We start from the raw sequence: 25,443 nt of genomic DNA on the forward strand, positions 1-25,443 counted from the left end.
GGGTTACCTGGTAACATATTAAGGGGAGGATCTGGGTTAGCTAGTGACATATTTAAGTGTTACCTGGTGGGGTTTTTCTTGTCCTCTTCAGAGATGAGGAACCACACAAACTCAGCATAGCTCATCCTGCCTTCTCTCTGGACAGAACTGCCCCTGGAGAACACAGAGAGCATTCACATGGTTAGGTATGGGTGTGTGTGTGTGTTGTAGGTCAATGTGTGTGTTTTCTTACCTTGTGACTGCTCCTGAGAACAACCTCTCAATGATTCTGTTGGAGGAAGCTGTCAGCGACAATAAAATAGGTTAATCAATTGCTTTTGAACACATTGACAGACTGACTGATGACTGTCTCTCTTCCTGTCTGTTTGTCCCTCTGGCTGGCTGTCAAGTTGGCCATCTGTCTCTGTCTGCCTCCCTGTTTGTTTGCCTGTCTGCAGGGACCTGGTTGGGTCTCCTGCCTGCCTGCCTGTCTGTCTGTCTGTCTGCTTGTCTGCCTGTATGTATAGTCTCACCGTGGTCATTGTAGCGAGCCAGGTCTTTGGGGTCGATGTAGAGGTCATGGTCGGTGTCGAGCTCCCAGAACTTACAGTAGATGACATAGAAATGCTCATAGGAGAAATAATCTGTTATCTGGTTAATGTCATCCTCCTCTTCCAGCAAGGCTAAAGTCTGAGACAGAGGAGGGAGAGAGAAAGGGAGAGAGAAAGTGTGAGAGAGGGGGAGGGAAAGCGTGAGAGAAAGGGAGAGATAAAGGGAGAGAGAGTGAGGGAGGGAAAGAGAGAGAGAGAATGGAGAAAGAAAGAGAGTGTGAGAGAGAAAGAGAGAGACAGTTGTTAGGTGAACATTCCAGTGCTACATTACAATGTAATCCTTGTTGAGAACATTACGATGCCACATTCCACTACCAGAGTGATATCAAAAACAGCATCCTGTCTGGAACGGTGACAGGAAGTTGGGAGTGTACCTGCAGGAAGTTGCTTCTCCGGAGCTCCGTCATGGTGATGCGTCCCGTCCATGATCGGTTCACTGTGTAGAATATCCGCTGGATCACCTAGGCAACCATGGAACACAGAGGAGGTGTCACTCCAGAGCTCCACATACTTACTAAGCAATATGTTGCTAATGGAAACCTACCATAACAACACATCATGGAGTGTTGGGATGCTTGGAAAGTTCCTAATGATGGAGCTAACACACTGCTAACTTGCTAATGCTACCAAAGGATGGAATGGAACAATGGAAAATACCAATAATCATGTAATCTGCCTAAAATGCAAAATATTTTTCTGGCAGACTATATACAGTATATCCAATATGTCCTTGCATGGTCCGAGAATACAAAAAGTATATTTAAAGGAAAGCAGCACACTATTTAAAGGGCTTTCAACAGAAAATATTGATACTTAGAAACATAGCGCTTCCAGCAAACATGTGACCTCTCTGTTCCAGAACCTTCTGGATTATTCTACAGGAATGAACACTTATTCCTGGTACGAGGCATCTACAAATGGACAGTAGCCGGTCATGGCAGAGGAAGTATCTAAATATGGGCATGAGCAGGTCCTGGGGGCTGTGAGCAGTAGGGGGCATCAATCTTTCCGTGATATCATAGTAGGCTGACTCATCCCCAGTAAACTGGGCAGTCCTGCTCAAGCCCCTGCTACAGCCCCCTGCATAGGCCTACCCCAAGCTGCAGCCCTAGCCCCTAGCCCCAGCCTTACCCTTACCCCCCCCCCCCCCCCCCTCCAGCCTCTTCCCTAGCCCCGCCTCACATTCTATCTCAACAAGCCCTTCACCTGGTGCTACATGTGTTGCAGCTGTCCTCCTCCTCCCCCTCCCCCTCCCCCCCCCCCCTCCCCCCCACACACACACACACAAAGTAGCTAAAGTTACCCCGGGTTTCCAGTGTGTGTTCTGCTGTGAGATACATGTGAAGTACAGTCCAGTAAGTTCCGCTCAAAGGCACGTCGACAAATGACCATCACACCCGTGCTTGCAGGCACGCGCAGAAAGCTTCTGACCGAGGGGAGGGGCTCTGGGAGGAGGGGAGGGGCTCTGGGAGGGGGAGGGGCTCTGGGAGGGGGTGGGGCACCTACCGTGGTAATGTAGCGAGAATGGAACTCTGGAGCGTCTTTTAAAAACGTAAGCCCTGGGTGGGTGTCCACTATGTCCTGTAAGGCGGGGGGGGGGGGGGGGGGGGGGGGGAGAAAGAGAGGAGGGGAGAAAGAAAGGATGAGGGGATACAAAGACAGGACGAGAGCGAGTGAGAGAGAAAAAACAGAGAAAGATTCAATAAAGCATTATTGAACTAAATTTAATTCAGAGACAGGGATGAACACCTTAAAAAAAATAAGTAAAATCATTCTATTCTATTCTATTCTATTGGACGACTGCTTGGTCGACCGGTCCCTCCAAGCCACGCTCCTTACCTGCAGTAGAGGGATGAAGTCTTCCTGGTCCAGGTAGATGCAGCTTGGCTTGGCCAGCAGGGAGATGAACTTTGACGAGTCGTCATAGCAACTGTGCAACAACCTGCCCACGGAGAAGAGCGCAGTCAGCACACTGGTGTCATGGCCAAGCCATCTCACCACACAGCCAAAAAACAGCGTCGTTGACTTGGATAGACTCTGCTCTCTCCTTATATACGTATATATTTATGTATTTATATTTATACCTCTCACCTCACTGTGCTGTGCTGCTTTGTCATCAGGTTGCTCTGGTGTAATATGTTCTGGTGTAATATGCTAATATGATGCACTGCTTTTAAACTTGTTGCTGTTAAATATGACTGTGTTATTGTAGGTTTGTTTATTATTCATTTTCTACACAGTGCATTGCTGGTCCTGAGTACATATTTTGTTCGCTCATGTTTGAACATGTTCAGAATGACATCGGTGAAATCGATTGGCGAGGTGAGGCTGAGGAGCGCCTTACTTTCTCCAGGTGGCGATGAAGGAGTGGACCGAGACGAATCCTGTCCTCTCTCCGCCTGCGCCGTTAAACATGGGGGCCTTCCAGTAGAGAGGACACCCGCATGCCTGTGCAGAAAGTCACAAACCCTGAAAACACACTCTCAAACAGGCCGAGGCACACCTCGTCCACAGAGAGAATGTCTTCCCTCAGAACAGACGACACACACCTGGTCCAGACAGTTTGTGTGTGTATTTTTGCAATTCTGTGTGCATGCACAGACATGGGTATGTGTATGTGTATGTGCGTATGTGTGTGTACTGTAATTTACGTTTATTGCAATTTTTTTAAACGTAAAGGAATAGGTCCGTTGGAGTGCTGTGGTCCTGCTCTAAACTTATAACAAACTATCTAAACTAATAATCTGATCCGAGCTAGCATTCTTTCAACAATATACTGAAAAATATCTGTGGGTCGTGGGTGTGGGCATTAGTGTGTGTGTTGGCATTATGCACATGTGTGTGTGTGTGTGTGTTGGCATTATGCACATGTGAGTGTGTGTGTTGGCATTATGCACATGTGTGTGTCTGTGTGTGTGTACATTATGCACGTGTGTGTGTGTGGGCATTATGCACGTGTGTGTGTGTGGGAATTATGCACTTGTGGGTGTGTGTGTGTGTGTGTGTGGTAACTCAATGTGTTGCCCACCTTGGCAATCTTGCCCATCTCATAGATGTCAGCTTTCTCCTCCTCAAACTCGCTGAAGGCCGCCTCTACGGACGCTATGGCGACGTCGTGGTTGGGGGCGGGGCCAGGCAGCCCCCGGGGATAGTAGAACCTCGGAATGTTGACGGAGGGAGGCGGGGGGGTCACCACCACCGGAGCAGGGGGGGGGCTGGGTGAGCGGGGGACGGGGGTAGAGGGGGCTGGGGTGGGGGCCGGTGGGGGGGTGCCTGGTTTCTTCTCTGTCTTACACTGGACCTGGGAGGAGGAGAGAAGTTGAGTTGGAGAAGTCCATGACTTATGAGTTTACCCTTTCCCCAGCCGCAGCCCTACTTCCTGCTTCATGCCCAACCTCAGTCCTCATGACCTATGACTCGACCGATCTGAACTCTTAGAGGATCCCATTGGCCAGGATCTCCTCTAGAGCTGTGCTGCAGGACATCCGACCCCATCACCGGTAACATCCCCATCACTATAACAACCCCATCACTGGTGACCCCAAGTAAGAACCTCATCCCTGGTGACCCCAGGTAAGACCCTCATCCCTGGTGACCCCAGGTAAGACCCTCATTCCTGGTGACCCCAGGGAAGACCCTCATCCCTGGTGACCCCAGGTAAGACCCTCATTCCTGGTGACCCCAGGGAAGACCCTCATTCCTGGTGACCCCAGGTAAGACCCTCATCCCTGGTGACCCCAGGTGGTATACAGAGCCCACACCCACAGACGAGCAGCAGGAGCCCAACCCTTCACAAACCAATGGAGGCTGACATGTGGATGGATCGAAAAAATATAGAAATAACAACTCAATACTACCTCACTGACCTGTATCATTAGAAGGCGGTAAGTGTGTGTGGTGTGAATGTGAACTTAACAAGTATATGCAGGAGACCACGGTCCAAGCCAGCCAGCTAACAGCCCATTCTAGCGAGATGGCAGCCAGGGAGCTGCATTCTGGGTAGTGAGCCAGATCTACATGACAGGGCTGGACTGTCTCAACTGGGCTTTTTGAATTTTAATTCAGGATAAAAAAAAAGAGAACTGAACATGGGTTCTAAATGAGCTCTGCTATTGAAAATATGAGTGATTTTTTTTTGCTTTCATATAAACCCACTTTAATTTAAAACCACAAATTCCTATTAATCAACACCTAGCTAGTCAACATGACTTTAACTGATGGAACATGGTGCAGGGACATTCAGATAACACACACAGAGACGTGACTACACGTAAGAACTCAGTGTGACTCAGGAAACCAGATCCTGACTCTCAGTACTTCCCAGCACATCACCGCACATCCACCTCAACATCAAAGCACACATGAAGGTGTGTGAGTGTGTGTTTGCTGGTGGATGTGAGTGTATGTGTATGTGTGTGAATGTTTGTCCACTCTAGATTCTACACTAAACAGTGTGTATTAAGTAGGACAGCTGAACCCACCCACCCAGCCCCCCCCCCCCACCCAGCCCCCCCCCCCCCCCCCCCACCCAGCCCCCCCCCCCCCCCCCCCCCCTCCCTCTCTCCTCTTCACAGCGTTCATTCTATCACTCTATTCCTGAAACCCTTACCCTATTAATAACCTTCTGGTATCTGGCTCAGAATAGTTTGTCTTCCCGGGCATGTGTGTGTTTGTGTGTCTAGCTGTGTACTGTATATGTGTGCTGTGTCTGTCCTACAATGCTATGTGCAATTTGTATGTTTATGGCCTGTGTGTGTGTGTGTGTGCGTGTGTGTGTGTGAGTGTGTGCGTTCAGGCATATGGGCGCGCGTGTTCCTAACATCGGCGTGTGTCTGTGAATGTGAGCGTGTGCATATACGCGCCCCATACGCCGATGTGTGTGTGTGTTTATTTTTCAGAACCTCGCCTCCACCGACTGACCTGCTGCTGCTGAAAGGACTTGAGCCTCTTCTTAAAGCGTGAGGGCAGCACAAAGTCACACCCGCGGGCCAGGAAGGCCAGCTCCCCCCTCAGGTCGGGGTCCCCCCTCAGGCTGGACTCCTTGATCATCATGGGGGGGGGCCGACACACAGACCCCCCCTCCAGACAGAGCCAGGGAAGGCACAACTGACAAGGCTACTGACAGGGTGGCGCTCCCAGCCCTAGGACGATACTCCACTGGCCTGGCTGGCTTGCTGGCTGGCTTGCTTGCTTGCTGACGACAAGGCCAGAGTGGAACAGCTCCACCAGACCGACACCCCAACCACTGGCCAACGCTGCCCGGTTATATCCAGTCTTCTCAGACTTCCTGATAACACACTTGCAAACAGGCTAACCCTTAATCCTCTCTCTTTTTAAACACTGGCAAATACTCGAAAAAACGGGTTATCCTGTTCTTTCCTCTCTCTACACGCTCAAGCACTCTTCAAACAGGCTATCCTTTTCTCCTCTCTCTACACACTCAAGCACTCTCAAAACAGGCTATCCTTTTCTCCTCTCTCTACACACTCAAGCACTCTCGAAACAGGCTATCCTTTTCTCCTCTCTCTACACACTCAAACACTCTCAAAACAGGCTATCCTTTTCCCCTCTCTCTACACACTCAAGCACTCTCAAAACAGGCTATCCTTTTCTCCTCTCTCTACACACTCAAGCACTCTCGAAACAGGCTATCCTTTTCTCCTCTCTCTACACACTCAAGCACTCTCAAAACCGGCTATCCTTTTCTCCTCTCTCTCTTCTTCACACACTCCACCACTCTATTCCTTTCTGTTCTTTTGTCTCTCTCTCAAGGCTGAGTTCATTGCAGATATCCAGCCGTGTGTCTGCATAAAGAGATATTCCGTGTGTTTTCCCTGCTTGCGCTCAGAGGGGAGGGAAGAACCATGGTCGCGGGGCCCAGCGGAGTGTCTCTCTCTGGGCTAGAACCCTTCCATGTAGCCCCTTACTCCTTTGGAAGAACAGAACCGTGAGGGTCTCACCGGTGCCTGTCGCTCCAAGGTCCGCACTGAGAGTGTGCTCCAGGAAACATGAGCCATGCCGGGATCAGGACACACACTCGCAGGCGCACACACACACACACACCAAAGAGACCACACCGGCTGTCCTGAGCAGAGGGGTGGGGAGGTTTAAACCGTGTCGCATATCTGTGAGCGTGTAAGTGTGTGTGTGTGTGTGCGAGTGTGTGTGTGCGTGTTGGTGCAGTGTGCTGCAGGAAGGAATTCCTCCCCCCCCCACCACCCAACTAAAGTTAGCCACTCGTCTGAAGATGTGAGGACAACTAACTGCTCAAAAGTGTATACTTCAGACGGACAAGATCTGTTTGAGAGATCTGTTTTGAGACCGTGTGGTCTGTTTGGTGTGTGTGTGGTGTGTGTGAGCGCGAGTATGTGTCAGGACGTGTATTTCCATGTGTGTGTGTCAGTATGTGTGCGTGTGTCAGTAAGTGTTTGTGTATGTGTCAGTATGTGTGTGTATTTGTGTGTGTGTACCTGTGCTGTCATGAAGTGGACTATCCCGTGAAACGACGACACAATTCATTCTTACAGCTACACAGACCGCGACCGCATATCCCATGCATGTTTGGGTGGGTGTTTTGTAGTGGTGTGTGTGCGTATGCCTTTTCACATGCCAGCGGAATGTTCTCCCAGTGCCAGGTGGGACATCCATGGTACCTCCTATCACCCAGGTCTGCCAGTCCACCATGCCAACTCCCCTGATGCCAAATCCCATCTTCCAGCCCCTCAGAGCAGGCCTGTGTTTATGCTCTGGCTCCACCAGGCCAGGCTGGAGGCCAGGGGCTACGACAGTGCCACTGTAACTGTTAACACTACAGTCACAGGGTCCCTGGGTCACATGAAGAGCTGAACAGCACCCTCTGGTGGACGCTAGTCGACGACACCTCTGAACTCTGAGGGGAAATGAAAATAACTTAACTGTCCTTGGTTGGGAGGAAAAGGTCCTTCACTGGATTGTTCCTGCAAAGGTGCCTCCCTATTTGATTTGTCCTTTGCATTTTTTCAATTCCATTTGAGTAAAGGACTCTGAGGTAAGGTGGAACTTGTTTGCAGACCCTTCCCCTCCCAGGGGCCCCGGCCAACCCCCTCCCTCATCCTCATCCGGCCGCCCCTCACCACCACCATGCCCCACCCCTTGCTCGCCTCCCAGACCAGTATAGGAGGCCCTGCTGACATTTCAGCCACACAAGCTATCCCACAATGCTTAGCGGTGTCTCTCTCACTCGCAGCTGTCGGGAGGTCATCAAAGCTCTGAGTGGTAGGAGTTACAACGGTAGATGCACTGAGGGGAGGGGCTAGTGTGGAACCAGGAAGGAAAAGAAGGCCTGGGAAAAGTTTTAGAAAACGAAGCCTTGGCTACTGTTAATCTCACCAGATATCTCTTGACTCTCTCTCTCTACCTCTCCGCTGGTCTCTTTGTCTCCGTCTCTTTACTTCGAGCTGTCTTCCTCTCTTTCTCCCTCTCCCTCTCTCTCTCTTTCTCTCTCTCTCTCTGTCGCCATCTTTCTCTCGCTTTCTCTCTGTCACATTCACACACATCTGATTGACAAGTGGTGCTGGATGTTTGAGTTATGACAGGAAGACCAGACATGCTGGATATGCAGAGTATAATATTGTTGGTTGTGAGTGTATGTAACAATACAAGTCACCTTTTGGGTACCCCCAACTCTCACACACAGCCGACCTATCACACCTTCCTCACTGGATTATTCAGAAGTACAGCCTGTGCTGACATCAAGGTTACATTCCCCCCCCCCCCCTCTCTCTCTCTCTCTCTCTCTCTCTCGCTCTGATTAGTTTTATTCTGTTTGGTGTTAGTAAAGGGGAAGGAGGTGTGCCAGGTGGCAACTTGTTTGTTAGTCTCATAACCAGCTGGCACAAGGGGTTCTTCTCAGGGTTACCTTCATGGACTGCAAGGGCTTTAGATTGGAGGGTTTTCTCAGGACTGGATTTTAAATGGGTGTAAAATGTTTATGATATTTTCAGGATTTCTAATGTTAATGGGAATTGGCCTAATTCTGCACAGCATGTGTTTGTTGGGGTTTTCCTTTGGATATTTAATATATTTTCAAATTGTTCAAATTGTCTCTCTTTATTCCTTCCTCTTTGTATCTCTCTGTCCCTCCCCTTCTCTCTTCTGTCTGAGACAGGATTTCAGATTCATGAAAGTTACTTCCTCTCACAATCCTTTCCATCCCTCTTTCTCCATACACTTGGTATATCATACATTCATTTCAAGGAGCACACAGAGACAGTTGGTGTGTGTGTGTGTGTGTGTAAGGGGACCCTTAACAGATGTCACAGGGCAGCTGTGTGCTCTTATCTTTAGTGAGTGACAGGCTGGGAAGGCCGCCCCGGCGTGTCACCAGGGTCCCTGAGCCTGCCCTGTTCGTCTCTTCTGCAGCCAATCACCACGCCGAACGCCTTCTTGGACTCAAGCTGACAAATCTCTTCAGCGTGACATCACCAAGGTGTGATCAGGACTGGGAGCTACACTGTCTCTCCACGCATACTGCTAAAGTCTCTGACACTCCCAGGAATAGGGACAGACACAGCGAGAGAGAGACAGGGGGAGAGACTGGAAGGGAGACAGACAGAGGGGTATAGAGACAGAATGCTGAAACCGTGTAACTCCTGGTCAACCTGTCCCCCGTGAGAGGAGAGGAGGTGGAGAGGGGAGGAGAAGAAAGGAGAAGAAAGGGGAAGGAGAGAATAGGAGGTGGAGAGGGGAGGAGACGAGAGGAGGAAGAGAAGAGAAGGAGAGGTATTGGGAGTGAGATAGATGAATGGCAGGTGTTACGACTCCACTCTTCCCTCCTACCTCCATGTTCACCATGGGAACAGGTGAGTCAGCCCCCTGACTGGCTGTAGAGCAGTGGCCAGGTGTATGCTGGGAAAATGAGGAAGGGAGCAACTATGGTTGACAGTTCAGCATTCAAACCCACCCCGTCTCCCACTAGACCCCTCTACGCCCCCCATGTACTCCATCCAATGTAATCCATGTACACACACTCAGATCCTCTGTGTGTGTGTGTGTGTGTGTGTGTGTGTGTGTGTGTGTGTGTGTGTGTATGTGTGTGAGTGTGTTTGTGTGTGTGTACTTCCTCGACTCTGACCTCTCTTGCTGGGCCAGTTAACACAATCTGCTCCTTCCAAATATCACAGTACGTGATGAATAGTGAGAACATAACCACTTCCAGAACAGTCACACACACACACACACACCCCTCCCTTTTAACATGGAAGTCCTGAAGTCCACTGTGTTTAAATGTATCCATGTAAATATAGCCTCTAATTTGAAGTTTATTTCTGCTGCAGGAACTAGGCAGACTTCTCTCACACACACACACACAAGGATATACACTCTTGAAAAAAGCATGCCAAATGCCATCTCCATGGCGATAACCCTTTCCCTGGATTGAGTGTGACGGGTGGAATGCTCCCGGGGTTGCCGTGCCAACACCAGGAAGCACATTTCTCATGGCTGCTCTATTCCCAGACTTACTTCCTCTGACAATACACACACACACATTCTAACACACACGAATACACACAAACCCTAACACACACACACACACCCATTCTAACACACATACACACCCTAACACACACGCACACAAACTCTACAACGCACACACATACACAGACACGAAGGTCAGTAGGGGTTATGTTGCTAAACAGCCGTAGTGACATGGTGTGACCACTAGAGGATACTAAATAGGGAGAAAACGGGATCTGATTACCTCAGAGTTATTTAGTAACATGTATTATAGATCTATTGCACCACCATACAGGCTGAAAAACAAATTCTCTCCCACACTCGGGGAAAAGAACACTCTGTCTCACAAAAATAAACACACATACGCGCACACCTACACATAAACAAGCCTACAGGTGTGTGGCCAGCAATTCTCCAGTAGGTGGAGGTAGCGCTTGACTTGTTGTTCTGAAACAGCAGCTTGCTCTTACTTTCTGCACCCTCATCCTTTCTGCAGTCCTTTTTCCCTTTCGCCCTCTTCCATTCTTTCTCTCTGTCTTTCTCTCTCTTCTCTCTCTTTTTCTCTCTTTCTCTCTCTTTCTCTCTCTTTCTCTCTGTCTCTCTCTTTCTTTCTCTCTGTCTCTCTCTGTCTCTGTCTCTCTCTGTCTCTGTCTTTCTTTCTCTCTGTCTCTCTCTGTCTCTCTCTGTCTCTCTCTGTCTCTCTCTGTCTCTCTCTGTCTCTCTCTGTTTGTGCCTGTGGAACACTAGAGGGCAGCAGCTACCATCTGAAAAGGCTCCCATCAGCAGTATCAAAGTGCCTTGGTCTATCGGTCTATCGGTCTATCGGCACCATTTACAAAGTATTGTGGGAGAGGGGAGTCCCAACATCTAAAAACAAGTTGTGGTTTCCACGGTGATACCTAGAGAGATCCATTGTGTAAGTGCTTTCCCCCCCTTCCCTGTCAACAGGACATTGTATCATGTGTGTTAAAGTTGTGTGTGCCTGTGTGTGTGTGTTTGTGTTCGTGCGTGTGTGTGTTTGTGCGTGTGTGTGTGTGTGCGTGTGCGAGTTTGTCTCTTAAATCCCAGTTTTGCACCGGGATCCCCCTCCTGGATGCTATCCCAGCAAGCTCTGGGAGTGGTTCATTATGATGTCACCGGGGCTGGGAACTCAAGAGAGCGTTCATATTGACACTGTCGCGTTTGTTCATGCATGTGTGTGTATCAGTGTGTGTATCCAACTTGAGAGCACCACAGTGTGTGTGTGTGTGTTTTATTGTGTCAGCTAACCTCGAGAGTCAAGGTCTTTGCTGTGAACTCTCCATTTACATGGCAACTCAAGCCCCAGGCTGTAATTACATGTTGTATATAGTCTGTGTGTGTGTGTGAGAGTGTTGCTATGTTTGTCTGTATGTGCGCGCAGTGTGGGGGTGTCTTTACCCGCTTGGCTGAGGTTCCTGTCGTGACCTCATTTCCTGTAGAAGGAGCCGGAGGGTGATGTCATCCTCCAATGACCCAGAGTCAACAACTTAACACAGGCACCCCCCCCCTCCTCTTCTCCCACCTCGGAGACTCTCTCTCTCTGCTTTCTCCCCATTTCTCACTCTTTTTTTCCCCCTCCCTCTCCCTCTCCCTCTCCCTCTCCCTCTCCCTCTCCCTCTCCTCTCCCTCTCCCTCTCCCTCTCCCTCTCCCTCTCCCCTCTCCCTCTCCCCTCTCTCCCTCTCCCTCTCCCTCTCCCCTCTCCCTCTCCCCTCTCCCTCTCCCTCTCCCTCTTCCCTCTCCCTCTCCCTCTCCCTCTCCCTCTCCCCTCTCCCCTCTCCCTCTCCCCTCTCCCCTCTCCCTCTCCCCTCTCCCTCTCCCTCTCCCTCTCCCTCTCCCTCTCCCTCTCCCTCTCCCTCTCCCCTCTCTTTCTCTCTCTCTCTATGACTCAAAGTCAACAACCCCCTGCTGTTTCCCTCCTCGCTCCCTCCTGCTGTTTCCCTCCTCCCCCATCCTGTCCTCCAGTCCTTACACTTCCCCCTCTCTCGCTTCTCCTGAAGACAGCTGCACTGGGAACAAATAAGACGTATTGATGTGCAGACACACATACACACGCACATACACGCACACAGCCACACACGTTTACACACACAAACACACACACGCTCACAGTACACTCTCTAAACCCAATAGTTAAACTTGGTTGCGTGCAGTGAGCTGGAGGGTTACAGGGGTGATTCTGGTGTGTGAGGAAGGCGTTCCCATGGCAACTCTGGGCACACAGCCAGTTGATCATGTGACCATGTTTGGGCCACACCCACTATGATTTACATATGGAGATATGAAGTTATACTGATCCACCCAAACACAAAATACACACATACACATTAAGCAGGGAATGTCTCTGGGCTCAACAGGCTGGGTCTGTGACTCCCTGGACTGTGTTTGACTAGCTTCCCTGGGCTCTGATTTATATCGTTTGGCTTCCCCCCAGTCTCCATGGAGATTAATGGGTACACCCTGACAGGTGCAGAAAGGCCTGTATTACTTTGTCAGCAGTGGAATACACACGCACACACAGACACTCACACACACAAATGCACGCACGCACACCAAACACACACAGACAGATGCACATACACACACAGGGCACACACACACACACATATTGATGGAGGTGAAACAGGCTGAGGCCAACACCTTCCCAGCACGACAGGACGAAGTTTGTGCCAAGCAACACACACATAAATACACACAAAGTTTCGCTCAGAATACACACTCACAGAATGAGACTGTGAGTGTGTATTTCTGTGTGCTTGAGAGAATGAGGATGGCTAGTTTGGAGTATGTGTTTGTGACTCTTGTTTACTCTGTTATTGGCAGTTTAATGTGTAATTGGGGGCAGGAGGCGGGGTCAGAGCTGGGGTATATTAGCATAATTCCCAGAGTGACGGACCAGAGTGCCAGCACCGGTGTTGGGTGTCAGAGCGCTATTCCCAAACTCAGCTGTGACCCACAGTAGCACTGGGTCAGCTTACCCTCCAACACACATACGCACATACACACATGTACACACACCCGGACACACTCTTTCGTTCTCTCTTTCTCTCTCTCTCTCCCCTCTCTCTTTTTCTCACTCTTGGTGTTACTCTCTCTGTCTCTCTCTCTCTCCCTTGGACCCCAGCTTCCTTTACAGCCCCCTACCCCTGGTTCTCTCTCTCTCTCCCTCAGGTCCATTTACACTGTGGCGGACAGTGAGTCTGTTAGCAGGATACCATAGTACAGGGGGGCCAGACACATATAGGCTCACTCACACCTCCGTCTGTCAGCCTGGGGTGTGTGTGTGTGTTATAGTGGGTTAATGACACCGTTAACACTCAATGTGCTATATCCCCCCCCCACTCTTCCCATCCCACTGAGATCCAATCAGCACCCTCCACTCTGCCTCCAACACGGCAACAACAACAAAAAAAGGCTCCCAAAATAACGCAGTGTCCAATCAGAGCTTGGAGGCTCAGAAGGCCTGTCTGACACGTCGTGTTTGTGTGTCTTGTGTGTATGAAGGAGAGAGAGAGAGACAGAGACAAAGAAACAGAGAGAGACAGAGAGAAAGAGAGAGACAGAAAGAAAGAAAGACAGAGACAGAGAGACAGAGAGACAGAGAGAGAGAGGAGAGAGAGAGAGAGAGAGAGAGAGAGAGAGAGAGAGAGAGAGAGAGAGGAGAGAGAGAGAGAGAGAGAGAGAGGTGACACGAACTTAGGTGCTGGGGGGGTTCTGGCAGTGTCAGCTACCATGGCAACCTCCTAAATAGGTGCCCTACATATGAGCAGGGCATAAAGTTCCACAGGTCAGTCAATAAACAGACAGGGTGGAGGGACGAGAGAGGAAGATGATATATGGACAGAGACTGGAAACAGTGAGGAGAGGGAGAGAGAGAGGACTGTGATGAGGGAGGAGAAAGTTGAGAAAAGGATTTGGGGAAATGGGGGGGGTGCTATCTTCATAAACAACTCTTTCCTTCAGATCGAATGGTGTTCTAAGTGTTCTAAGTGGCTGGATTATATAGGTTCATTAGCCAGATTCTCAACTTCAGACGAGAGATTGAGACATGCTCTCCGGCTCTTTCTCTGCAGAGTTGGCGTCACACACACAACAGTAATTGCCCCTCTCCAAGCTGTGGACAGTTCACAACCCTAAATTACCCTAAACCGTCCAGAGGGAGGAAAGGAGATCTGGCCTCTTCAACACTGCCACATTTCAGAGCAATCACACACACACACACACCACACACACACACAGGAAAACACACATGCACACACACATGCCACACACAAACACACAACAAAACACACGCCACCCACGCACACTAAAACACACTCAAGCAAACACACGCACACAAACGCCAAACATAGGCGGCAGCCAGGAAAAGTCAACAAAAGAACCCTGTAATAACCCAACTAGCCTGTTGTTGCAGAGTTCCAGCTCCGCCTCCACCACACAATACCACTGCTTCTGAGAAAGGCTGCTCAAACCTGATCTGGGATCCATGCCCAGACCAGGCCTAGCCCAGCTCTAGGGTCACAGCATTAGAGATCCATCCAGTTAGCAGCACTGTGTGGATTCTAGAGTATGTATCTGTTACGGTCACTACTGTTCCAGGAGAAGATGTAGCCGTCACTGTACTAGCATTGATCTGGCACTTACTCTGATAACCTCAGGAGACCTGCTGGATGAGAAGCGTCGAGCCACATTCCATCATGGCAATGGAGCCGACAGCCGTGTCCCTTCTCAGCAACCGGGGCAGGGATACTGATAGGTGCTGAGGCCTCCTCGGACGATGGTGCAGAAATGGTGGCAGGGGTAGAGGCAGGGATAGAGGCATGGGTAGAGGCAGTGGCTGAGACAGGGGTAGAAACAGTGGCTGGGGCAGGGCTTATGGTGGAAGCTATAGCAGGGGCATGGCCTGGGGCAGAGGCAGAGGCTGGGGCCATAACTATTGGCAGGAGTAGAGGCAATGGCTGGGGGCAGGGGTAGAGAAAGTGGTAGAGGTGAGGGCAGCGGCTGGGGCTGAGGCTGGGGGAGAGGCAGGGGCAAGAATTGAGACTGCAGAAGTCTGTAGGACATGGGCAGGGGCTGGAGTAGGAGTAGAGGTAGGGGTAGTAGTTGGGGCTGTGGCAGTGGCCAGGGTAGGAACAGAGGCAGAAGGGGTTGGAGGGGATACATGGGCGAGGGTTGGGATAAGGGTGTGGGCAGTGGCAAAGACTGAGGCAGAGGCAGGGGCAGCTGGTAGGGGTTCAGGGGCTGGAGTAGGTATGACGGCTCCAGGAGTAGACCCAGTTAGTGGTTCAGGTGCAGCCTGAGCTGGTGGTATGGGGCTGGATCTGGGGAGGGCTGAGCATGGAGGTTCAGATTTGGGTCCAGGCAAGGGCACTAGTTTTGGGTCTACAGGCCAGGGCACAGGTGTAGCTGGGGGGGGTGTCCACCTTGGCCCCTGGGGCCAGAGTGTCCTGCAACAGCCTCATCACCTCCTTCTCCTTCCCGCTGCTTTTCCCAGCACTCCCACTGCCGACCCCGGACTCCACCAGCTCCTGGGCAAAGCTTTCGATGCTCTCCAGGATCCTCATCAGCAAGGCCCCGTCCTCCTCCTCGCCCGGCCCCAGCCTCGGTGCACCCTCCTTGGGGAGCAACAGCCGCCACGGCCAGAGGTCTGGAGGACTGTCCGTTAGCAGCTAGGTGGCTAACAGGCTCCGGGGGCTGGGTGGGTGGGGGTGCCTGTGGGGGGGCACCCCCCTGGGCCCCCCATCTCTGCCTAGTTTTGGCAGGAAGGGGGGGCTCCTTCCCCCTTTCCTTCTCAGGACTCATGCTCTGAGAGAGTTTCTCCAGGTCGAGCAGCAGCTTGTCTATGTCGTCCTCTCTTGGACTGATGGCAGGGGCTGGGCAGGGGGGACAGGGCGGGGGGGGTGCAACAGGGCCTCGGCAGAAGGCGCCGGGGGCCACGTGTGGCACACGGGGGTTCAACGGTGCCCCCGGTGCCCCGCTGACTGTGTGTGGCGTGTCGGCCAGGGGACCTTGCCGGGATGGGGCCCTGGCCCCTGGCCTGGTCTGAATCCTCCTCTATGTACAGCGGCTCCATGTGGGAAACAGGGGGAGCGTGTGGAGGGGTAGAGGAGGGGATGGAGGTGCCGTGAGCAGGGGCGGGCGGGGAGACGGACGGAGTGGTGTGCGTGCGTTGAAGGGGAGTGCGTGTGTGGCGCGTGCTGCAGGCCATTCGAAAGAGGAGCCGTTCTGGAAGTGGGGTTCTGGTTTGGCTTGTGGCCGGATCCAGACACAACCTTGGTGGTGGAGGAGGAGACAGATGCAGAGGAGGAGGCGGGAGGAGGGGAGGAGGAGGTGGAGGGCAGGGCGGCTTTCGGAAGAGGGGGAGACTGCACCACATCCTCATACCGAGGGGGCTGCTCGTTCCCGAACATGGGCGAGAAGCTCCCCTGAGTCTGAAGGGAGTGGAGACTGCTGACCAGTTCTGCAAGCTCACTATGGCCGCCCCCGGCACCCTGGCCCCCCGGCCCCCAGCCCTGCAGCCCCCCCCTCCAGCTCCAGGGGCAGCCTCTTCAGGTAGGAGCTCAGCCTGCTCATCACAGCTTGGTACATCGTCTCCGGGCTGACCCCGCCATCCTCGCCGCTGCCGGGCGCCTTGCGGCGGATGCACTGCTTGATGATGTCCGTGCCACTTCTTCAGGTCCTCGGAGCACTTGAGCAGGATGTCCAGGCAGGCGCGGATGTCCTCGCCGCCGGCGCCGCCGGATTCCCCGCGGGTTTTCTCCAGCAACCGGGCGATCAGGTTCTCCTCGCCCAGGGTGCTGAGGTACAGCGACGCCACCCGTGTTCAGTCCCGCCTCCAGCGAGCCACTGCACACACTCGATAGGCTGCCCGTGGAGCCGCCGCCCACCTTTGATGCTGACAATAGGCCGGATGACTTGGGCTTGCACTCCTCCGCCCCCACGCTCTTGCCTGGGCCGAATGGGGGCTGGTTTCTCGTCGTTGGCGGGGGCGGCGGGGGGCGGCGTTGGAGGAGAAGTGGCCATAGATGATGTCCAGGTCGGTGGGAGCGCCGGCTGAAGGAGTCGGGTCGGACCTTGCGACCCTTCCGGAAGGTGACGTGGGCTAGAGGAAAGGCGGAGCTTCTCGAAGGAGAACTCCTTGAGCTTGCCGCTGGCCAGGTTGATGGCCTCTCCAGTGATGTCCTTCAGGCTCCCCGAGGGAGTCGGCCCACCCCCCACAACCACCACAGACCCCCCCCCCGGACCCCGCACCCACCCCCCGCTGCCTTCTTACCCCGCCACCGGGGGGCTATCCTCCCACATGCCCCCGTTACACCCTGTTTCCATGGAAACCCCATATTTGGCGTGGTGGGTGGGGCTGGCGGCGGGGGGGTTGCGGGAGGGTGCGTGGGCGTGTCGCCCTGGGTCGGGGCAGGTGAGGAGTTCAGAGCAGGTGCTGTGGTGGGCCACGGTACAGTCAAGGCCCTGGGACAGCGCCCCACATGGCCCAGAGCAGTAGTGCACGGCATGGCTGTGGGAACGCCGGTCCACCACCACACTGCTGTAGCAGCTCACACTGCTCACCACCACGCGGTACGCCGCCGCCATGGTTACCACCCGCGCGTTGCTAGGGATACCACGAGACACGTCTCTCCGCTAGGCCTCCACGCAGGGTATACAGCAACTGGCCCAAATATAGTGAAAATATATTTGTTTTTGTAGAAAAAACAGTTGGGCTTTTTAGATGCCTTCAGGTAAACAATGACAGGACTGTATATGCAAAAAAACCTTAGTCTATACCTGGAGTTGAATAAATTAGACCTTATAATAAATAGGATTTGTGCTCAGGGAAACAGTTCTCAGAGATTCAGTAAATATCCCTTTAGACAAGTAATGAGAGCTTTACATCCACACTGGAAATCCAGGTCTTCCCGGAGCTCTCAAATTTAGCTACTTCCCTCCTCCTCCTCTCCTCTCCTCCTCTTCTCTTCACAGCTAGCTGCCTTACTCTTGGCAGAAAAGACAGAGTTAGCCATATATCCACAGCTGCCCCAGGCCCCTGCTATCCCCGCAGACAGGCCACAGCATCACCCTAGCCAGGGCACACCGTGCTGGGCATGAAGTTCCGGTTGCTTCCAGCTGTCTTGCTCTACTCGTTGCTGCTGTCCCTCGTTGGGGTCCAGCGCTGTCAGTATATGGATGAAGAGAGAGTGTCTCTCTGATGGGAGGATACCACCTGGAAGGAAAGGAGAGAGGGGGGGAGGAGGGAAAGAAAGAGGGTCAATTACTCAGACAGAAACTATTTAGCACACTATATGCTGTATAGCACACAGTGATTACTCATCAACAGGCACAAACACCTGTGCTATTCACCTGACACACACAGGCACACAATAATAGACACATACAGGCCCATAGGCAGAAACACACACATACATCATACGCACAAACCAAAAATCCCGAAAGAGGTCAAACGCAGAGACACACACACACTTCTACCAAAAAACAAGGTCCATCAAATTAATGGGATTGAGGGAAGAGAAGACCTCCATGCGTTATTGTGCTGGGTGCATACAAGCCTTGTTCCGAAAAAAACACTTCACACAGAGCCACTGAAAATACGCACACATACACACACCACATAAAGACAGCACACAGACACTCACACACAACCAGCAAATTATTCAAATGATTTATTGGCTGTGTAAGAAGTATTGGAACACTTCAACCATCTCCGTAGCACAATCTCTATCTCCACCTCCCTCTTTCCCCTCTCTCTTGCCCTCTTTCCATCTCTCTCCTTCCCTTCCCTCCCTCTCAATCCAACTATATGTGGTTTTCATGGCAGGGAACACATTCCATAGAACAGAATCTCTCTCTCTCTCGCTTTCTCTCTTTCACACACACACATTCGCTAACCTCACTTCACTTCGAAACCACATACACATACCACAGCATTGTACTGAACACAAACACTTCTTACATAAACATAACACACATACACAAATTGCAAATGGTAGCGGAAGAGGGTAAAACAGAAGGTTTCCCATGTAGGAAGGTGGATGGGGGAGAACGGAGAGGAGCTAGGACGGGTGAAGGGGAGGGAGGGAGGGAGGGAGGGAGGGAGGGAGGGAGGGAGGGAGGGAGGGAGGGAGGGAGGGAGGGAGGGAGGGAGGGAGGGAGGGAGGGAGGGAGGGAGGGAGGGAGGGGAGGGAGGGAGGGAGGGAGGGAGGGAGGGGGGAAGGTCAAGGCACCTGGAAAAACAACCAGCAAGGAGGTATACGGAAAAAACATGTGTTCAGTCACACACACACATACACACAGTCACGTGACTTTTTGCTCTTGGGGTCTCCCCAGTCATAGTGCTGTCTCTTCAACAGGAAATGCCATTGCCTCACACACACATGCATACACACACACCTACACATCCTCTTAAATCTTAAGTCTACCCAACGGCTGTGTGTGTGTGTGTGTGTGTGTGCGTGTACAGATGTTTCCCTTAGTGACACTGAACACGTCAACATACTCCAGTGATGTTTATGACCAGATTGTTCCCAATAGGGCTCTCAGTGAACACCTCACACACACACTGCTGGATTGGACTATTCCATTTTTTCATTCTCTCTCCCCCCTCTCTCCCCCTCTCTCCCCCTCCCCCTCCCCCCTCCCCCCTCCCCCTCCCCCTCCCCCCTCCCCCTCCCCCTCCCCCTCTCTCTCTCTTTCTCTCTCTCTCTCACACTCTCCCCCTCCCTCCCTCCCTCCTTGCACTTTAACCCCTTACTTCTCTTAACTCTATCTCGGTCTCTCTCGGTCTCTCTCGGTCTCCCTCTCTGTCTCCCTCTCTGTCTCCCTCTGTGTGTGTATGTGACCCAGGCTGACATTAGAAGGCTTCTTCCTGAGAGACAGACCAGCACAGCAACATCTCAGTGAGGACAGGTCTGCACTGGCCCGCACTGGCCCTCGCTGACACACACACACACACACACACACACACACATACTCATACACACACGCAAGCATACACACACGCACGCACAGGCACACGCAAGCACGTACACACAGGCAGACAGTTACATCCACACAAAGACACATAGGAAAATACAGAAACACCCTCCAGGGTTGTTCTGGGAGTAGTAGGAAGCACAAAAGCTTTTGAAAGTAGGGATTACTGGAGCTCAAATGTTGCCTCTTTCTGACGCACCTTCAACCTTAACACACACAGAGACACAGACACACACTACGGTATTAAGGTAAACATTATTTATAACAGCTCCTCTGCTCACAGCCTGTTGCTTTATGTAACATGACTGCAAACAGAGCTCTCTCTTTCACTTTTCTTTCATGCACTCACTTCACCCTTATAGTCTCTCCTTCTCTCCCTCTCGCTCTGTCTCCCTCCCTCTCTCTCTTTTTCCCCTCACTCATTCTCTCCTTCAACCTCCCTCCCTCCCTCCCTCTCTGTCTCTGCCTGTCTACCTTCCTCCCACGCTGCTCTGGCTGTATGACAACCTCTCTGCTAACTCAATTATTCAAACAAATGTACAAAAACGCACACATAAAAAAAACAAACACACAAGCACAAAAACAAACACACACACACAGGCGCTTCAGGTCACTGACTCAGAGCCCAGACCCAGCTCCCTGCCAGTCCTGCAACATCCACTCAGTTCTAAATCCAGCTGCAGAATCAATGCCCTCCCCTCCCCTACCTCCCACCTCATCCCCTATCTTCATCCCTCCCTGCCTCATCCTCTCTCTTCCTCTTCACCTCTCTACCTCCTCCCTTCCCTATCTCTCCCTGCCCCTCCATACCTACTAGTGCTGTCAGTCTGTCTGTCTGTCTGTCTGTCTGTCTGTCTGTGTCTGTCTGTCTGTCTGTCTGTCTGTCTGTCTGTTTGTTTGTCAGTCAATCCATCCATCTGTCTATCCTTCTACCTTCCAGTCTGCGTGCGTGTCTGTTTGCAGATATGAAAGGAACCATGTCGAGAATTAAAACAGTCAACAGACATGTGGGGAGAGATTGAGATCCCAGCCTACCAAGGAGACAGACGCACATACAAATATGAGAGGGGGGTGGGATGGGGTGGGGGGGGTGGGGGGGGGGGGGGGGGGGGGGGACAGAAAAACAGAGGGTAGCTACTTAGGGTTTGTCCCAGTAGTAATTACCAGCTGATTGCTAGAACTTTGTCCCTAGCCACAGTCATTTCCTTCACAGACACAGACATACATACACGCACTGCATACATACAGGGGACAGCAGGCATGTTACCCAAAGTCTCCAGAGAGCTTTAACCCCTACAATGATGAAGTAATGTAGCCATACACTGATTATGAGTGTGGTGTGTGTGTGTGTGTGTGTGTGTGTGTGTGTGTGTGTGTGTGTGTGTGTGTGTGTGTGTGTGTGTGTGTGTGTGTGTGTGTGTGTGTGCGTGTGTGTGTGTGTGTGTGTTTGTTCACTGTCTCCAGGGTACAGTGATTTGTACTCATGTCTGTCTGGGTCTCATCCAGGAGGATAGGCTTGGCAGACATAACGAGAGAACCCCAACTGCATGCCAGATACACACACACACACACACAGCTGTTTGTGATGTAACCATGTCCATCCTTTTGATAGAAGACAGACACTGTAAAAGCATTGCTTCTTTCTGTCTATTTTTCTTTATCTTTCTGTCTCTCCTTCTCCCATCCTATATGCTTTTCTCAGGCTGGTACTGAGAGAGTCCACTCTTCCACAAACAGGACTGTTTTAACAGTTCATTAGTCACAAAACAGCCAATTCGTCACAAAATAACAGTCCAGGATTTCCAGGTTCGGAACACACGCATACATAGTCAATCCTCTATACTGGGGGGCAGTTTAACAGAAGCCATGTTTGAAGTTATTCTGGGTGAGAGAAATAGTGACTCATGTCTTTCCTTATCTTTACTAACGCTTCCTGTTAAAGAACACAAACAGCAGCATATTCTCCCCCATTGGTTTCTCAGGGGTAAAGTCCTGTGTAAATGACGTCATATTTATGGACTTGTAATTTTTTTATACTACCCCACAGATATGCATAGTCACAAACATACACACAAAACATGCACATCTACACGTACACACAAAACGTCCACACCAACACACGTGCACCCAACCCCAAAAAAAACACACCCACACACGCAACAAACTATACACACTAAGAAACACATATTAAGAACACACACACACAGAGAGATAACATGATGAGTTGAGACAAGTGACCTGGATAGCGGAGTTCAGTGCTGGAGATACACTGCATGACCATTCTTCAGAAACACAACCACAACCAAATACCTACCAACCTTTATTTCAACCCTAAACACAACCTCAATCCAATGCAACCAGTATCCTAAACAACGTCAACCTCAACTCAACACCTCAAACTCAATCCCAACTGAACCAAACCAGTATCCAACACTACCTCAAACTCACAAACCCAACACCAACATCTACAGTACATGGTTCTGGAACAAAAACTTAGATTTGGAGGTTCAGCTCAACTGGTACGAGTCAACAGCAGAACCAGAATATCATGCACCTCAACCAGTTGAAGCTTAGATTCAGATATACACCAGAGAACATGGCTTCCACACACAGGATAACAACACACAAACATACTTACACACACACATATACACTCACACACATTCTGGTATGTGTTTATAATGGAGAAAAGAGTAGAACTCTCCAGAAATGAACAGAAAGCCTTTTAAGAGCATGTTCACTCGGGGGGCCTAAACTTACCTAACAGTGTGTGTGTGTGTGTGTGTGTGCATATGTGTGCGTGTGTGTGTGTGACGGCTGCTGTCCCTGTCCATCAGAAGGTCATATGAGGAGCAGATTAGGGTTTCTAACCGCAAACCCCCCGTCGCCACGGCCCATCGTCACGGAGACAGAGAGGCGGGAACAGGGGGAGTCATCGTGTTCTGCCTCATGGCTGACTCACTCCTCCTGTCAACCCCCCCACCACCACGTATCCTCTCCCCCCTCACCCCCTCCTCTCTACCCCCCTCACCCCCTCCTCTCTACCCCCCCTCACCCCCGCTCTCTATCCCCTCACCCCCTCCTCTCTACCCCCCTCACCCCCGCTCTCTATCCCCTCACCCCCTCCTCTCTACTGCCCTCACCCCTGTCCTCCTCCTCTCCAACCCCTCACCCCTCCTCAATACCCCACTCACCCCTTCCTCTCTACCCCACATACCTCTCCTCTCTCCTCCCTGACCCCCTCCATTATTACCTCTTCTCCTCCCACCCCTCCCCCTTCTAATTTCCCCCCTTCTCCCTGTCCAATGGTGGTTCCCCTCATTTCCCCTCAGAACAGATTCACACACACACACACTCACACACAGAAACACACACACTGCTGGCTACACGTTCCTGGAGAGGTATGATATAGTCCTATTCAGTCTGTAATAGTGCCTGTCCTAAATGCGTACAGCAGAGAACTGAGGGAGGAGGGGAGAGAGGGAGGACTGTGAGGGGTGAGGGGAGGGAGGAGAGGTTGAGGGAGAGGTGAGGGGAGTCCTATTTTACAGTCTTGTTTGTATGCAAGGTCATAAATACTCCCTAAGGGCCTTAAAGTGACAGAAACCCCTACCAGCACACTGGGACCCTGTCCTGTACTGGCCTTGGGACTCTGAGTTAGAGTACATATCGTACATACGTACACCTACACACACACACACTGTATACATATACACATACACGCGTACACCTACACACACACTGTGTATATATACTGCAGCAAACCAGGGCAAACCAACCAGCCAATCCGGCACAGAGGGTGGGTCCACAGGCTTAGATTAAGGGAAGTGATAGCAGGAGTCTATCTGCCTGTTCAAGTGCTGAAGCCACTTGGCACATGGTACTGGTCACACCTACAGCCCATCAGGTGACCAGGGGAGGGCATGTAGGGAGCAAGCCCGAGGCCACAGGAGAGAGAGGAACAAAGGAGCAGAGAGAGAACCCTGGAGGAGCGTTGTTCCGCAAAAGGGAGTCAGATGGCTGAGTGGTGAGGGAGTCGGGCTAGTAATCAGAAGGTTGCCGGATCAATTACCCGCCGTGCCAAATGACGTTGTGTCCTTGGGCAAGGCACTTCACCCTACTTGCTTTGGGGGCAATGTCCCTGTACTTACTGTAGGTCGCTCTGGATAAGAGCGTCTGCTAAATGACTAAATATAAATGTAAATGTAAAGAGATTGGATGGAAAAAGAACTGACCTCTCGCTCTGCTCTAAACCCCCCACAGGAACACACCGCTTAGAGGCGGACAGACCCCGGATGAGAAGAATCCTAAGTTTGTTAAGGACAGTTTAAGTTCCAGTTTCAAGTTCCAAGTTTTTATTGTCAGGTGCACAGAACAACACAAGGTCAGACTGGGCACTGAAATTCTTGGGACAAGACAACGCAAGCAACCTGGCATAACATATAAATCGTAAGAACATAGATTACATTTAAGCTACAATAGAATATAAATAAAATAATAATATACCTCCTAAATATACAAAATGGTATGCAATATACAATACAATATACTACACCTCTAATACACATAACAACCTATACTAACCTTGTAGACCTAACTAACCTAAGACAAGACCTACACTAATTCAAGACAAGTGGGGTAAGTTAGTGCAAAAGTGCAATAATGAACTGAAAGTGACAGTGTGTAAAGTGACAAGTGACAAATGTATCAATGTCCATATCAGTTTCCATTCAGAAGCCTGTTTTACAGCTAAATGTCTTTGAGTCGCCTATTTTATTCTGGCTTTAAAGTCCCCTGGGTTGCTACAATACACACACACAGACAGACAGTACACACATACAGCCATGCATGCTGTACACCCGTACACGCTTACACACACAAACACAAACAAATACATGCACGCACACAGTACACACACACTTATCATACATACACACACACACAACTACATAAACACACCGTACACATATTCACAAATGTGTGCACATGCACACTGAACGACTGTTAAGTGTTATGTTCTGCCCCAGTGTTTAGCATCTATTTTTGGATCCATGTTTGTGCATGTGACCCTGGCAGTGCCCACGCTGGCCAATCACCAGCCCTGCCCGTCTGTGCGTAGACCGGAGTGTGTGTCTGTCTGTCCGTCTCTCTCCCTGCATCACACACGCCCTTTTCCACAGAGACAGAGAAGGGTCTCGGCTCGTTATTGTCCCTCCCCTCCTTAGGGTTAGGGTTCAGATCAGAAAAACACATGGGAGTTTATTTTCTCTTATTTGCACATGCATGCACACACACACACACACACACACACTACTGGGCAGTGTTGTGTGTAGGACTGGGGTGCTGTAGCAGAGCATG

General features: G+C 51.2%; 1 protein-coding gene across 1 annotated transcript in view; it reads right to left on the reverse strand.

The window, feature by feature from the left end:
* The window catches only part of ppp2r3a (protein phosphatase 2, regulatory subunit B'', alpha), a 40,395-nt gene that overhangs the window by 4,341 nt on the left and 10,611 nt on the right, over window positions 1-25,443 (reverse strand). The window contains 22 exon segments of the mRNA XM_047045545.1: window positions 64-153; window positions 233-281; window positions 513-669; window positions 965-1,051; window positions 2,097-2,171; window positions 2,430-2,532; window positions 2,935-3,038; window positions 3,619-3,891; window positions 14,749-14,766; window positions 14,768-14,825; window positions 14,827-15,041; window positions 15,044-15,518; window positions 15,520-15,695; window positions 15,697-16,149; window positions 16,151-16,264; window positions 16,266-16,629; window positions 16,631-16,767; window positions 16,769-16,921; window positions 16,923-17,095; window positions 17,098-17,146; window positions 17,148-17,205; window positions 17,207-18,319. Of these exon segments, the coding sequence (XP_046901501.1) occupies window positions 64-153; window positions 233-281; window positions 513-669; window positions 965-1,051; window positions 2,097-2,171; window positions 2,430-2,532; window positions 2,935-3,038; window positions 3,619-3,891; window positions 14,749-14,766; window positions 14,768-14,825; window positions 14,827-15,041; window positions 15,044-15,518; window positions 15,520-15,695; window positions 15,697-16,149; window positions 16,151-16,264; window positions 16,266-16,629; window positions 16,631-16,767; window positions 16,769-16,921; window positions 16,923-17,095; window positions 17,098-17,146; window positions 17,148-17,205; window positions 17,207-17,691 (3,866 nt within the window). The 5' untranslated portion in view covers window positions 17,692-18,319.

The sequence above is a fragment of the Hypomesus transpacificus genome, chromosome 3, assembly GCF_021917145.1.
Source record: "Hypomesus transpacificus isolate Combined female chromosome 3, fHypTra1, whole genome shotgun sequence".
Taxonomy (NCBI): domain Eukaryota; kingdom Metazoa; phylum Chordata; class Actinopteri; order Osmeriformes; family Osmeridae; genus Hypomesus; species Hypomesus transpacificus.